Genomic DNA, 17091 nt, shown 5'->3' with positions numbered 1-17091 from the left:
GAAGTAATAAATGTCTCCCTCTCTTCCTGACCACATGTCCACACACACACACACCCCTACACACGCCCACACACACACACACACTGAATAACATGTGCTGCTTCTCTCGTGTATTCAGGTGAATCATTTATGTCACAGGTATGGGTTATTGATTACTACTCTTTATGGTCTGTCTAATACCAGACAGCAGAGCACCTGAATTATATCCAAATACTTCAGTGGAGGAACTCTGTGGAGTGGGTTGTGTGTCTTTGTGTCCTTGTGTGGCTCAGTGTCGGCACTTCTCTACATCGGTGCGTAAATCAGCTCAGCTTGACGTGCATTTACTGCCGAGGCTCCTGGGGTCGACGGAGGCTGCCCACTGCTTGATAGATGGCCTGTTGTAAATAAAATCCCTGTGCAGTTTGTATACAAATACAACACTTCTTTGTGCTTTTACTATACTCAAATGCTCACAGTACACTGTAAAAACATGTAGTTTGTCTACTATCTTCTGTTCTTTAAGTCAAATAAATTTAGCAGGTTTTAGGTTTTGAACCTAAATGTGTGAGTTTGTGAAAGATAAACTTACAACAGTAAATTATGTCAACTTTTATATTAAGAGTTGAGTAAACTAGAGTTTTTAGGTTAGCACTTAAAAAACAGAAAGAAGAAAAAGACAGGAGTGGGAACAATTTCCCAGAATGCTTAGCAGCTTGTTTTTGTATCCTGAGATGGAAGTGTGTTACGTTGTTCTGACTCCGGTGTTAAGTTTGCAACGCTTGGAGATAATGTTGTGTTCACACTAAATGTTTTTAGCAGAATTCATTGTGATGTTTAATAAAATTTATTGTCAGATCTGAAATTTTGTTCATGCAATTTAGAACAATAATTTAAATTATTCTAAAGTGAAATAAGTAGTTATTTTAACTTGATATTGTGTGAGTGAAAATAATAGAGAAATGTGGCTCTTTAACCAGGTGAGGACAGTTTTTATTTGCATGTTGTGAAATAATCATTTAGTTTAAATTGTAGCATTAAATTAAAACTCACAATGAATTTAAAAAAATATTTTTTAGACAACTTGTCTCTTGTTGTTAAATCAACTTCATGAACTTTAATTTCTGAGTTAAAACCAAAACAATATTCTTGTTGACTCAAGTTACATTTTTAGTAGGTGGACTTTCATTTTCAAGCTACTTTCAAATGTTTTACAGTGCAGATATGAAGTGTGGGTATTAGAATTGCTGTTAAGCAAATTTTGCTTGAACAGCGAAAAGACGCCATGAAATCTAAAGTAATTCATTAGTTCTGTACAAAAAACTAGCAAACTATTTAAACTACATGCATATTTCTGCCTGAGAATAATTTAGATGGATCTGTCTGGCTTTTCATGCCCAAAATTATTAATAAACCTGCCAAATTTAGAATTAATATTATTTTCATATGGCAAAGAAGTTTGTTTCTGATTGAATGAAATGAGACAGGTATTTCCAAACTGATTATAAAATACTGTAAAAGAACTTTCAGTAAAAAAAGAAGCATTTTTATAAAAATTAGCATGCAAAAAATGATCTATAGAACCTTCCCAATAACCAGTGGAAAAATCTTTAAGGGTCAAAGAAATAAAACCCTTCTAATAATTCCAGTTGGTGTTTTTTTTCTTGTACCTTAACCATTTATTTTTGGTGTTAATCTGCAACTCTCTCCACAGGCTCTATATCAGGTTCAAGTCTGGACTCTGACTTATTAGTTCCAATCAGTAGAAAATATTGGTCCAATTAAAATTTAATTTTAAATATAAAACGTCTGGGATATGAATACTTCAGGGTTTTGGTGGATTTGTTAACTTTTCTTAATGTATCAGCTGAAAAGTTTCCCATTACTGTTTTACATCAGTATTTGTAATTTTCACCACATGACAGTAGATTAAAGGTTAAACCAGAAGAAATTACTAAATAAATCAGTCTCCACTCAGAAATCCAAGTTTAAACCTAGAACATTCTTAATATGACGCAAGCCGATGTTACAATGTTTATCCTGCATTTCCCCCTGGACTAATCTGGACACAGTGTGGCTCCGCAGAAATACAGATTATATGGGTTTTTCTGGTTGCAATCTGAAGAAGACATTATAACCACACCGGGAGCTTAGAGAGAGAGAGAGGAATTAAACACAGTGATGCTTTAAGCTAAATGTAAATTCATACACAGTACTCTCTGCAGCAACTGTAGTCATCGAGCAAGTTCTGCACTAACCAGTCATTTGATTCAGGTGTTTTGAAGGAATGCATCCAAAAGTTGTATTAAAGAGTATCAGACCACTTTACTAAAGAATGACAACACATTTTACAAGCTTTCTAAATATTAGACAATAACATTTTACCTTTAAATCAAGTATATTAGGTCATAAATGAACTGTTTATTTTTTATGAGATGTAAAAATCGGTTTTATTTTGATAATAAATTTTAAATACATTCTTAATCAACTGTTGCTCTCATTCATTATGTCCAGGACTGACAACAGTAAGATTTTTATGTTTACATAGGTTAAATTATGAGTAATTATATAAAATAAGAATAAGTTAACACTTAGCCTGTCACTTGTAATGAATGATGCGTTTTTTATTTGGTTGTCGGCATGGAAGGTTTATCTGCCTCCTTTTTAAGAGTACATTTAAAACATCTGAGTCCAACTCAAGGCCATAATCAAGTTGTTCTCATGAAGGGAAAACCTTCCAAATATTTATTTAATTAAACTTTTTTTTGCAAGTGGAACAATTTCCTAGTCTTCCTGCAACCCGGATTTGTTTCCAGGCTACACATCTAACAAATCAAAGTTTCCATGGTTACGATTTTAGTATTTTAGAGGTTTTTCAGCTTTTCTTAATTTTTTTACTTATTTTTCAGGTTTAACCTTAAGTCTTATTTTCCAGACAGATCTATTGAAACAACTAGAAACTGATATAATGTAATACAAAAGGAAGGTCTTCTGTGGGTGTTAGTGAAATATAATGAATAAAGTAAATTAAAATTAATTGCTTCAATATGTTATTATTAATATTGATACCAGTTCACACATAATTTTGAGTCAGAACAATTAATCCAAACCAAATTTGGCAAAAACCAACTTTATTGACATTAAACAATTAGATATTTAGATTTGATTACATTTAGTAAAGCTGATGGCGTGGTTTATTTTTTGTTTTATAAAGGACAGTTCTTGTTTTATTGCTATTTTCATTTGGAAGAGACACAATGAGGGCAAAATGAAAAAACACGTATTATTATCCAATCAACAAAATACCAAATCAAAGAAAAAATCCAAATCAATACGTATTACAATAATACTTGATTCTTTTTTTTTTTTTCTCATCTCGGCAAGAAATTTGACAGCCATGACTTTCAATCATTTTTTGTTCCCTTTTATGAAACCAGATGAGCAAACAGATTAATTAGTTTAATCTTAATAGTTTGTTTTGTCAGGGTAATATGTTGACATTGGAGATTTAATCAACAGAATGCAAACCATTACATATTGTCTTATTAATGTTGTATATCATTTATGTCCAGTGCAAATTGTATTAAGATTTACCTAGAATACTACAAGAAACTTTGAATTCAGACTAAAAGACACTTATTGCTGCTTCACATCTCTCTGCTTCAGTCTGGAAGCTTGTAGAAACTCTAATCTGTGATTTTCTGTCGTCTAATTTAATTTCTTCAACACAGAAACTGGTTGAATAAATTGTTTAAATTTGTCTTCTAATATACAACTGGTTTCAAACCCAAACAATTCCTGCTATCAGTTGTCTGTTTTATTGATGTGTGAGCTTGTTGTTGCTAAGGGAAATAGCAGTAGTCAGTAAGTGTAGAAAAGAGCGACTCTACTCACCGCACATCTGTCCTTGGTCTGCCTTTTTTTGTGTCAGAAGAAATACAGTAAATCTTTCAAAACATATTAGATAGATGTTATTATCTGTTCTCTCAGGACCAATTTCTCTGGTTACAAGAGCTTGTAGTGAACAGCAGAAAAGCTTTTGTATTGATTTCTAAATAAATGGTCGGCAGGTATAAAAGTGCAAAATCACCAAGACTTTTTTGTGTGCAAAAGAAAAAGCAGTAATATACCCAAATGCATCTTGGGATCTTCCTACAGATTCATTACAAATATTTTATGTGTTTGTCTTAATATTGATGATCATGAAAAGCAAACATTCAGATACTAAAACAATTTGAATTTTACCAAAAAAAAATTTCTAACACAAAAATATGCTACCAACAACTTTGCTTATTTACTTGAAGGAATATTCACCCAGAACTTGCTCAGGGCTCCTTTTGCTTCAATTATTTATTTACATCATGGAAACAATCAGCCTGACTTTGTTGAAGGGCTCAGATTGCTTTCATGATGCTTGTTGGCTTGTTGAAATGGTTGAGTCTGGTATCAGAACGCCACACTGGTTACTGGTGTTACACCAACACCAGTAACATACCATACTTTACTGCTCTGGAGTGTGTTTAAAACGGCTCAATTTTATTACATTTAAATCAGTTTTTTATACTTTTGTAACGGACTGGCTACTAAAACCAGATTTTAGCGGAATGCTCACTGTTATAGCCTGGCTTTTCACAAAGAAAAGAGGCTACAGTATATAACCTGGTCGGAGAAATGACACAAACAGAGAATATAACATTATTTACTCATTAAAGTAATTGTTCCTGTGTTTGTCTTCATGAGGTCATTAAGGTTGGTCCTTTCAGATTTCCCCACAGGAAAGGCTGAGCGGCTGTCTATATCTTCCGGTAAATTGGGTTATACACTGGATGAAACTTTAATGATTCACATGAGGAAATGTGGCTACAGCAGCAGCAGAGAAGCACCAGAAACAATAGAGACGTGAGGAAACACAGGGCCAAACGTAGTGAAAATAATGAGCTCAAAAACAAAGCAGATGAGGACAGTTTCACTGGTCAGCTGGTCCAGAGATTGGCTGGGATTTGATTAAATTCATGAAGGATTTCTAGAGGAAGTAAAACCGGTTTAAAAACCCCCCAAAAACATAGATCCTGACAGTCTTCCTTTTACAGGACATCGTTCATCCACACTGGTGGTAAAAATGCCCTCATTCATCTTCATAACAACATGGCCACCATTTCCTACAGCGTTTGCTCACTTCACCTGTCTCTGGTGTAGTTTGTGCTTCAAGGGTAACAATAAACATGTCTGTTTGTGTATCTACAGATGTATGTGCTCCCGTTTGCTAAATGCAGGAAGAGAAGAAACAGTCACTTTATTCAGAAGGAATCAGAGTCTAACAGTTTGTGAAGGTGGGAGCAAGTAAAAAACATAGATAAATGAAAAATTACAAACAGCTTGTTCTAAAAAATTGTTTTGAATATGCTCATGACTTAAATGTTAAAATAAAATCCAGACTGCACCGTATGGAGGCTAATTCTCTATATTATTGAGGTAAAGGGCTTTCTCTCTTCTCAGTCCAAAATGAATCCTAGCATGACCTCATCTCAAAGTTTCTCCCAGACAAATCAAATCAGTAATATTTAGCATATGATTATGTGCTCTTTTTCTCTTTAACATGAAGCATAACACATAAATATGATTATCTAACAGAACCACAGCAAACAGGGGGTTTGCAACAGTATAGCTAACTTCCTGTTTCTGTTACAGAAGAAACGTCAGAAATGTTTTTTAAAAATTAAGTTTCTGAGTTGCACAGATTTCCTGAGGTTGTTTATGTTTTCATTGCCAGGCTGCTGCTGGTACTAGATCTAGGTCTAAGCCTACTAATGCATCACAAATATGAAGTGGAAGTCTATGTTTGAACCATAAACTTAAGGCTTCAGCTTAGAAAATGTCTTACCACATGCAATCTGCGTCTAGATTTTAAAGTAATCTAGATGCAGTCAGTGATTTTACTGTGTTAGCCAGGCTGGATTCATATTGTAGGCTGATTGCAGGTGTTCAGATTTAAACTAGTGGCTGGTAGCATTTGCCTAAAAAAGTAAAATTCTCTCTCCTTATACACTGACACATTTCTTACCTAATTAGATCCAAACTGGCTATGAGCTTCACTGTCAGCAGTAAGTAGTTCTCTGAATCGGTGTATGAAATGTTTGGCAGCTTTAACTAAACTTTAGCTATTTGAAACGGCATCTGGTTTCAATTTTATTCTTTTAAGTTTCACATTTTATTTGAAAACTACCTTCACCTCCCTTTGCACTGTTTTTATCCATGCTTTGTTTCCCAATACACCTGCATGTGTCGCCATGGATACGCTTGTTGTTTGTCATCCAAAATAACCAGGGGATACTTTTTGAGTCACTGCAAACAACCTTTAAAGCGAGTTAATCTAAATATTGATAAAATCCCACAAGAACACATTCAGGGACATGAATCTGTTTTCATAGAGATGGTGAGGATCAGAAGGTTTTGTCACATCATTGGCACCACTGGTGAAGTAAATTAATCTTTTCTTGCTAATTTTGAACTAACCAGGCAGTGAAGTATTTGGTTTTGTATGATCTGTTGATAGTCTAGAGTCCTGGTTCCTTTAATTTATGGTTACCAATAATTATCAAACATGTAGCATACTGCATGTATTATTGTATTAACTCTTGATATAGAAAAATTAATGTTACCTGCGTATTTATATGTGTCTTATTCAAGGTAATACAAACCAGATATTTAACAAAGGCAGGATGCACCTTGCATTGCTCTTATTAACAAAATTTGACAGGTTCTAGTTATAAATCATCCCTGAATTGTATGGGCATTTTTTTCCACCTGCCCTGCACCCCTTGTGTGATCATAAAACTTCTAATAAACATAAAATATGTTGGTTGCTGCCTCTTACACTGCTGACACAGCAATATTTTATTATGAGTTATGGCTGCAAACAGCAGGGATCCTTGAGTAGATTAGAAAAACACATCTTCAGAATGTTACTACTTTATATCTATCAATCCCACAATTTGGGTTTATTTTTCTTGTTTTGCTACAGAGTTGGAAAATTTTTAAGGAGTTTTGTTTGGCTTATTTTTTTTTAAATCTGCAGTTATAAAACTATCTGAAACAGTGCTGGAACATTATGCTCATATAATATTTTTGGACTTCCAAATGTCGAATACATCATGAAGGAGCCAAGACATATAAGTTGCAAAACTAGGGTTGGCAAATTCAAATTGCATTAAATCCCTCAGAAGCAGTTCTTTACTGTCTCTCCTATTTCAAGCCTCCTCTTCGTCCTCTTTTTCTACACCGCAAATCTTTCATATCCTCGTCTTTCCTCAGGATTCCCATCTTTTGATCACCTCTCGACTCATCGCTTCCCCCTCCTAGAGCAGAGTGATTTATTATCATGTTCCTTTTTTCCTGCTGAAACACCATTACTGTCAAAGTCACAATGGAGACACACGAGCGCCCTTTAACATTCACTGGGGCGCGTTTTAATGGACGCCAAATACATAAACACGCAACACATTGAGAAAAATCAGCGTAAAGAATTAAACAAAAAATACGAAGTTAAAAATAAAAATACTTAGTGTCTCAGATGGAGTCCTTTTGGACCAGTGGGACAAGAATTGGCTTTTTTCGGTGACCATCCGAAGTAATTGCCATCTAAAACTCTGAACTATCTGTCCATATGATAAGAAAGAAGAAATATTAAAGCAGAGGGAGAAAAAGAGACGTGAATAAGTATAGAGGGAATGTAAAAGAGAGTAAAAGAGTGAAAGGGTACTGAGGCTGTGTGTCATAGAGTCCCCAGAGTTCTAATTATCACTGTATGAATTATTACATCTGTAACTTTTGGATCTCCCCCGGAGTCTCAGCTGCTGCCTCCACCCATAAACACCTCTAGACCACCCTTCACTTCAGGCTATTTCTCCCTCCTACCTCCCTCTCCTTTATTCCTGCTCCCTCCCTTCCTGTCTCACCCAAAAACATTTACATTTCTACACTAGTCATTTCGAGTCCTTCAAGTCACTTGAAAGCTTTAATCTAAGTGGAGAGGCCTCTCATTCCTGTTTAAATGTGATTATAAAATCTGAAAGCTTGAAGTTTTTATATACTTTTTTTTTTTTTACCAGCTGAACTTGTACAAATGTATTTAAGTTGTATATGTGTAGCAGGGTTTTATTTTAACAATATTACAGATGTGATTTCATTTAGTCAACAAGTTGTTTTTTTTAGACATTTATCGGTGTTTTAAATTCTTATGCTGCTCTTGGCGGTTGGTGGTTACCGTAGCAACCAGTAACTGACGGCTCCTCCCCCTTTTTTTCTGCTGCTGTTTTCAACTTAGGACCAGCTCTGCGTTTTCTTTACAAGTATTATATTTTAACATACATTTTAGACAAATTTAATTATATACAGTGTTTCATGGGTAACTTTGCTATTTTGTATATGTTTTTTTTATTAATATTGCCCATTTTATCCATCCATCCATTTTCTAACACCCTCGTCCCTAGTGGGGTCGGGAGGTGATGGTGCCTATCTCCAGCTCACGTTCCGGGCGGGAGGCGGGGTTCACCCTGGACAGGTCACCAGTCTGTCCAGTTTGCCCATTTTAGCTATGTTTAATTTAACAAATACTAACTGCTGCCAACTGCTCATTGGGAGCTATTGCTTTGTAGTTTTAGGGTTATTTATTGTGTTTTATTTAATGTATAGGGACAGAATGTGCTGGACTGATGTTAACCACCAACTTGATTTTCTCTTTTGTTAGAATAAACACTGAACCTGAGTGCGTCTGTCCTGAAGTCAACCTACTGGATCTGAGATGAACAGAAGTAGTTACACTTACATAGTTACACTATGTCATTATCAATATATTAATTGAAAATGGTTTCAAAACAACAATTTTATCACTTGTCACAATAATTTCTGGGACCATTTATCATCCAGCAAAATTTATCATGACAGGCCTGCGTTGTAGTTTTCCTTGTTTATGCTGCTCACATCAATCATTTGGCCACATTAACACATGTTTCCATAGTAACGATGTTAATGTGTTCATTAGAAAGGGTTTTTGTGTGAAGGAGAAGCTAATGCCTCCAAACACAAACCTACATTTGTGAGCGCCTTACCTGGTATGGATACAGAGTGACTCCTCCATTAGTCCGGTTCTGGTGCTGATGGGCCTGCAGAGCTGCTGCACTCAGAACCGCTCCCCCACCGTTATTACTGGGACTGCTTAAGCTGCTCACTGGTTGCTGCTGGGCACCGGCTTTCCCTGAGCTGGGGGAGCCATTCCTTCGGTCCACTCCCGCTCCCAGACCCAAGGAGCTGGGTTTGGATCCCAGTCTGTGTCCTGATTCTTGGAGCTGTTGAGTTGTGGGACCACAGCTGGATGTTTGCGCCCCTGAGGGACTCCCTTGACTGGGGGTGGATTGTCCATGGATCGGGCTTGGTGTCGGGGTCTGACTGGGGCTTGGAGAAGGAGACTGCGAAGATGAGTGAGGAGTGTATGGAGCAGTCACAGAAGAGGACGGGAGAACCGAAGGAGCCCATTCACGTGAAACTGGAACTCCTGGCGGTCCCGAGGCGCCTACTGGTCCTGAAGGTCCATGAGATCCGTATCGAGCTGGAGGCGAAGAAGTGGGAGACAGATCCCACTGATCCAGGGTGAGGACCATGCGCACAGCTTCCTGTTTGAGCTGAGTGAAGTGAGTGGCGCAGACATCGCAGCGACTGTCGCGCTCGTTCCACGCACGCCGAGAACTGTTGGGCACCTGAAGCTTGTCGTGGAGGAGGAGTGAGAAGGACGGATCCTGGAGGAGAGATGAAGACCAATGGGTTAGATTAAAGGTAACCTGTTATACTTCATCGAACAGGTTAGGACAGGTCTATTCAAAACATGGACAATGAGATTTTAGTCAGATCAGTTCTGCCTATTGTTTGATTTTTGAATGAGTTGTTTTAGGGCCAAATATGCTGCTTCTGGCCATGGCCCCCCCAAACTCAACTTTTACATTCACACTCAAAATGGATGCAAACAGATGCATACATCTTTGAAAAGCATTACTAGAGCCTCCTGCACAACCAACAAGAATGCAGCAAATTGCGTCTGAATAGTCAACAACAAAATACTTGTCTTTTCCAGCAGCCATTGTACAGCACATACAATGGTAAAACCAACTGACCAAACATACTGGAGCTCCATCTGGGTTGCTAGGTGATGACCTGGATTTGACTGGGGTTGCTAAGTAACACCACAGTGCCAGTTGAATGTCGCTTAACAATTGAGAAATTTATGAAATGACTCATTTTCTAGACACCAAAAAACATTAACTTGGTGCCAAAAACAAGTGGGTGTTTTTTAAGTGCTTAGACTGTATTTAGAATAAGTTGAGACCCAAATGGAAGCATAAAATGAAAATGAATGGTGTAATAATTGAACGGTTAATTATATAGAACTAACTATGGTGGTAATTACAAAAAGAAAAGTTAAAATGTTCTGTCAACATGATAAAGGTAATAAAAACTCTTGAAAGATTAATGTTAGAGGAAGAGAAATGCATTTTTACATGAATGCTTCTAAATGTGAAAATCTTTCACACTTAGACATTTTCTGCTTATTACCTTCATATATTTGATATGAACTAAAATTTCAAAGACAAAGCAACCACTCATATTTAGAAAATACACAAATATGTGTAATAACTGAAGTTGTGGCAGATACTTTCATATTAAATAAACTCAAAAATGCATACCGAACATTTCTGTATTAAACGTTTTCTTTATGGCTGCTATGTGATATTTTAAATGTTGTTTTCATTGACTGTAAGTGGAAAATCATTATAATTAACAGAAATGAAGGCTTAAAAATATCAGTCTGTGCTTAATTAATTAATCTACCTACATAATGTATTACACTCAAAGAACTGAGTTAATGAAATAAATTCAAATTTCAATTATATTCTAATTTATTGATTAGATGTGTAACCTGAAGACATAAAGGCAACATTCAGACTCTGCAAAAACACACATTTTCTTCCATTAAAAGCTGTGTGATACAGAGGAAGTTCCCTAATGAAGGTGACATTTCTTCTTCTGCCATCCTCGAGCATGTTTAACCTTTTCATGAACAGAGCAGATTAAACAACGCTTGTTTTGTGATTGTTGGCTACGGCAGTTAGATGAGTGGAACATGAAAAATAATTCTTAGATATTTTAGGATTTATTTTTTTATCTTCTATTCCTTTCATCAAAATCTAATGTACCTGCTGCTTCTGGTTCTGGTTCTGGTTCTGGTTCTGCTCTGCGTCCCCAGAACCAGAACCAAACATGGAGAAGCAGCATTCAGCTTCTGTGCACCACAAATCTGGAACAAACTTCCAGAAACATGCAAAAATCCTGAGTTCCTTTAAATGAAGGATAAAAACCCACCTGTTTGAGCTGCCTTCGATTAATAACAACTGGAACATTGAGTATTTCTTGATGGTGACTTTTATTATCGTATAAAGCACGTTGAATTGCCTTGTTGCTCAAATGTGCCACCAAAGCAAACTGTACCTGACATATGAGGCAGTATAAGAAACAATGTGATGGCAGCTTAAAGAGCTCTGGAAAAGCCAGTTGGATTTATTTACCTTTGATTTTACCTTGCTATGGATTATAACGCTGCTATCCTCTTTTAGAGAAACATAAGAGCACTGTATGGCTTTTAGTTCATGTTTATGGATTTAAAATGAGGAGAAGGGATTCAGTGTCGCTGCAGAGATGTTTGTTTGGTCCACTGGTGAGGATTTCCACTAACTAATGTTAGTTTGGAGTGAATTTGATGGCAATCTTAGTTACTTGATAAAAATAACTGATGCCACGTTATACAGGCTGTCCAAACTAAACATGACTCAATGGATAGAAGAGATTAAAAAGTCCAGAAAGATTTTCAGACTGGATTTGAAAATTGAGATTTGGCAGTGGGTGAAAAATGAAAGTTTGTTTACCTGCGCACAACAAGCTATAGAAGTGAAGTTTGTGCTTTTGCAGAATTAATCTTAAAGCAAATGAGATTCAGAACCTGCACATATTTATTAACCTTTGCAGATCAAACTCTGATTGTTTGAGGCAAAATAATTATCCACAGTAAGTCTGAAAGTATACATGTTGCTTTTAAACACTTTATAAAATCACAGTGTGACTGTGCAAGTAAAATGTCAAAAATACAGCCTTTGTAGAAATATTATATAACTCTTTTTCCACAGATTATAAGCTAAGCAGCTAAACATTTCACTGCAGCTTGACTTGCAGTTTTATGGAGGGGCTCTGTTGGTGGTAATTCTGTCTTGTAGCACCTCATTTATGTAAATAAATGTAATGCACCTTTAGTGGGCTCATGGATTTGCACTAAAGGAAGCAGTCGATAGTGGTAGTAAAGCGAGGGCTGAGCGTGCAGAATCTGTGTTTCCAGACTAATTGGAACCACTTGTCCAGAACAAAGCTGCTCTAAATCTCCTGCCGTCCCTTTTTGGGCTAAATCTCCAAGTTAACAAGCAAAAGCACAAACACGGATACGAATCACAGTCTGAACCTTTCTGATCTCAGTGAAAAAATATTTTTGTTGCAGTTTCCACAAAGCATTAAAAGCTTATCTGACAAAACTCACTGAGTAGAAACAGGTTTTTTATTTAAAAATAGGAATGCTGACTGTAAAGTATTATACAACTGTAGATGGGTTTACAGTGAGTCTGTTAAATCAATGTGTTCCTAAATCATCAAACTGTTTCTTGCAAAAGTATTCAAAGGTTTTTGCACCTTTTATGCTATGTCAAACAAAAAGAATTTTTTTTACTATTTTTCTCCACTAAACTTCATTTTATTGAACAAGCATATTCCCCAAACCCAAATAAATGTAATTTATTTCCATTCTTCATCTTGTTCACATTAAAACCTTTTCAAAGTGCCTGAATGAGCTGAGATCTCTGTGGTTCAGTCCAGGAGCGCAGGAAAGAATCTGCAGAGTGAGATGTTAATCAAAGTGATGCGTTGGCTCTGTCTGTTTATTGATTCAATACATGAGTTATAACCACACTGATCACATGTGTGTATATGTGCCACCAATTATTAAGCCTGTGATGGACGTTTCCCAGCTGAACAAAACAGGCAGATATGAGGACGCAAAGACAGATGACTGACAGAAAAACACAGCAAAACCTTTAGAGAATTAGATGTGATTTATTAAGCCCCCGCTCGTCTGGGGAGATATTTTTCTGTTAGTTTGCTCCACTATTTGTTTATTTTCTACATCATCCAATCGGCTGAAAGAACAGCTTATAGTGTCTGAATGAATGAGTCTCTCTCACTAAAAGAAATCTGCTACTTTTTCCTCTATCAATGTACCCAGTTGTCCATGTCTGAGTGCTTATGTGGATACAAAGCAGCGCTTCATCTAATCGTAAAATACCCCTTCTTAATGTGAGAGCCGCCTCCTCGGCTATATAAACAAACCACACAACCACAAGATGCACACACACACACACACGCACACAGCAGGACCCTCAGTGTGTGTGTGGGTGGGTGGTGTATAGAGATAAAGAGTACCTTGTAATATGTGCAAGCCAGTCAAAACAGTAGTCTGGTACGAGGAAGACTGAGGTCAAACCTGGTGCTAGATGTACCAGATATCTTGATTTTTCTTTGGAAAAGTTTTCATTCAAGCATCTAAATATATTCCCATTAAAGTAAGAGTAGCGGCGTGTCACAGAGTTTCTATTTCTACATGATGGTTTGGACAGATTTTAGTTAAATTAATTGTGCAGCTCAGTGTGATGGACTGGATTTTATTCACAGGTATCAGAATATAGATGTGGCATTTTCTAAGTTTTTATTTGTAAAAATAAAATTACAAATGGTCTGAAGGTGTGTGAATATTTATGCAAACGACTGTAAGAGAAAATAGAGCTGAAGCAGAGCTGGTTGCTGAACATTTAATCTCATTGGGGTCTTTGTGACCCCTCTGTGACCCTGAAGCATAGTCCACTAAACACATAGTGGATTAAAGCCAATAAAGATAAAACTGAGAGGAAACCCTGTTTTTAGATGCAATCAAGCAGTTTAAATAAAGAAATTGCTGGAAAGGTTTATTTAAACATTTATTTTTTATGAATATGAAGAAAAAATACATTCAATATGAAGTATAATGTTTTTTGGGGGTTTTTTTTACCCCTCCAGGGGGTCTTTTGTGGGCTCTAGTGTCCCTTATATGATAGTGGGCTGACAGGAAACGGGGAGGGAGAGGGGGGAAGACATGCGGCAAATGTCTTCAGGTCCGGGAGTCGAACCCGCGACGGCCGCGTCGAGGTCTCAAGGCCTCCAAATATGGGTCGCGCTAACCACTACGCCACCACGGCACGCCCATGAAGCATAATGTTAAAGGAGTTGAAGTACGAAGCTATCAATATTCCCACTCCTTATCCACCTACATAATCTTACAGTTACTACATGTATAATCCCTACATATAACAACTAAACCAACACATTCTATGTCTTTTGATTCAGTTTCTATTTTTTTCTTTAGAGTAATACCTCTTTATTTTATTATAACCTCATGTTTCTGTGGATTAAAGTTTCCAAACATTTCCCTTATCCACACACTGCCAGAGGAGATCAGTCCAAGCACTCAGAAAACAATTGTACAATAGCAGATGGACAAAGTATTTTTTGTTTGTTTCGTCACATCTTTTAATGAGCTTATGGTTACATAACGATGTCTGGATGTTGCTGTCATAGTCTCTGCAGTCACATCTATCCATCTCTTCAAGCTTCACCAATGAGTTTATTAGTATTCTGTGAGTGACTCAATCAGTCTTAGCAGCGCTGCAGACCGGCGGGGTGTGTGTGGGTGTGTGTGTGGGTGTGTATGTGTGTGGGTGTGATTCATTTCCTTCTGCAAGGGTAAACACAGCCTGAACAGCAAAGATGGAGTGACAAAAAAAGAGAAAGCAGCTTCCAAGCTGACTGAACAGTGACCTTACTGACTCTTGGTGTGTATGTAGGCGTGTGTGTGTGTGTGTCCGTGTGTGTGTGTGTGCGTGTGTGTGTGTGTGTGTGTGTGTGTGTGTGTGTGTGTGTGTGTGTGGCGGCTGGAGAAGGACACAGACAGATGCTATTACTGAGATCTGATGGGAAAAGACAACTTGGTGCTATTTGCTCTCTCGTTTCTTTATGTGTGCATAGAAAGGACTGAAACGTGTGTAAATACACACTCACAGCCACATACCAAATAGAAAAGCTGCTTCTGATAATACACTCGTTTGTGTTTTTAACCTTTGGCTTCCACAGGATTTACCTCTGATAAATTCGACAGTAGTTTAAGGCATCGCATTTGAAACTGAAGAGGATAAAGCTGAACTGACAGCAGATTGGAAATCAGAAGCTACACGTTTGTGCATAATTTTAGCGTTCATCTTGCGTCGCTTCATACTGATTACCTGCTTCTCATATTTCTGATTATTCATTTCTCCTCTCTTTCCTTCTGCAGCTACACCTTGACACAGACATGCAGAGGCATTTCCCAGCAGGTCTGGGATCATGGAGATCATGCAGAAGAGATGTAGATGGTCTCCTGCACCTTCTCTGACCACATAATGAAAAACATACATACATGCTGGTGGTCTACCGTCTGTTGTTGCGCAACACCCCCCCCCCCCCTCCTTTCTGTCTCTACTCTCTCACTCTCGTACTTCCTCTTCTGAGAGGGGAGATGTGCTACCAGCTCTCCGTCTAACGGGTCCGTTGAGTTTCCTAAATCTGCTGGGATTTACCCTGTCCAGAACTGAAGTAAACTCTGTTTAAGCTGGTTTCGAGAAACGATTCGCCTGGTTATCTGACGGCCTACATCCAGGTGTCCCACCCTTCTTCCCCCTGTGAATTAGCCAGACTGAGCAGCCTACAGCCAACTAGTTTCACAGAGCACACCTGTTAACGGTCGCTCGTTCTCTATTTTACAACTTGCATTTGTTATTGAACCAGGTAGGTTTTAGTGACTCGGGCGAGTCCCAAGGATGAGGTTTTAAATATGGGCTACCAGCAACCTAAAAACATTTTCCACCTCTTCCTCTCCAGAATCAAACATCACAGCTATTTTACAACCATCAAAGAACTTTAAGGTGACTCATTAACTGAATGTCCACAACATCTTTTAGATTTTCTTTATGCTAAATATTTTATTAGTAAGGCATTTTTGCAAGGGTCAGTACAGCTTAATTCAGTAGCAGAAATAATCAAATAAGTAAAATCAATCATCTAGTCTATCTTTCCCTACTGCTGACACTGAGAACTAAAAAAGGGAACCTTTGAGAGAGACGGACGGAGTTTGGCGTTTCGAACCCCAGACCTGGCTTGATGATGAAGAAGGTGTGGCAGCAGGAGGAAGATGTTGATCGGCGAAGGCCAGGATCTCCGCAGGTCCGATGAGCTTCTTCTCCGCATGGATGCTGAGGTCACACAGGACTTGGTGCTGGCAGGAAAAAAGGCACTAGTTCTTCTTCCTTGTCTTTGTCTTCATCTTTGTCTTTGGGGTCAGAACCCAGCCGATGAGAGAAGTGCGATTCGAAGCCACAGGTTGTGGGCCTGACGGGTTGGTCCCCATGAGCAGGACAGTCTCCGGCTCCGTGGCCCCGGCTCTTCTTCAGCTTCAGAGTTCTTTGTCCATCTCGATCTTGGCTCGAAGCTGCCCGGAGGATCCAACAAAAGGTTCCTCTTTTGCACTCACCTTATATAGGGTTCATCCACCCCCCTGGTGCGCCTGCTGTCTGCTTAGACAGATGATCTCATATCCATCACTGTCTTACAGACATTTCCTGATGTCTGTGCCAATGTCTCAGGGTTGCTCAACCTCCTGTGTCCCTTGCCTGCACAACCTTTCACCTACTCTCTACCTCCAACATATCAGTGATGTTTAATTGCAGTTACACCTTTTTACACCATTTCAAGTTTAATGTCAAAATCACATTTATATCACATTTATTTTCTTTAGCTTCTCTGATTTAGCATTCATTTATAATTTTATAACCATAACTTATATCACATTTATTTTCTTCAGCTTCTCTGATCTATCATTCATTTATGATTTTATAACCATAACTTATT

General features: G+C 37.7%; 1 protein-coding gene across 3 annotated transcripts in view; it reads right to left on the bottom strand.

The window, feature by feature from the left end:
* Window positions 1-17091, bottom strand: part of kif26ba (kinesin family member 26Ba) — a 105784-nt gene that overhangs the window by 58481 nt on the left and 30212 nt on the right. For all 3 annotated transcript variants that reach the window (XM_028014342.1, XM_028014344.1, XM_028014343.1), the window contains exon 3: window positions 9087-9770. In XM_028014342.1, the coding sequence (XP_027870143.1) occupies window positions 9087-9770 (684 nt within the window). The remainder of the gene's footprint in view (window positions 1-9086; window positions 9771-17091) is intronic.

The sequence above is a fragment of the Xiphophorus couchianus genome, chromosome 4, assembly GCF_001444195.1.
Source record: "Xiphophorus couchianus chromosome 4, X_couchianus-1.0, whole genome shotgun sequence".
NCBI lineage: Eukaryota > Metazoa > Chordata > Actinopteri > Cyprinodontiformes > Poeciliidae > Xiphophorus > Xiphophorus couchianus.
The sequence above is the reverse complement of the archived record's forward strand: the minus strand, read 5'-3'. Positions and strand labels throughout refer to the sequence as shown.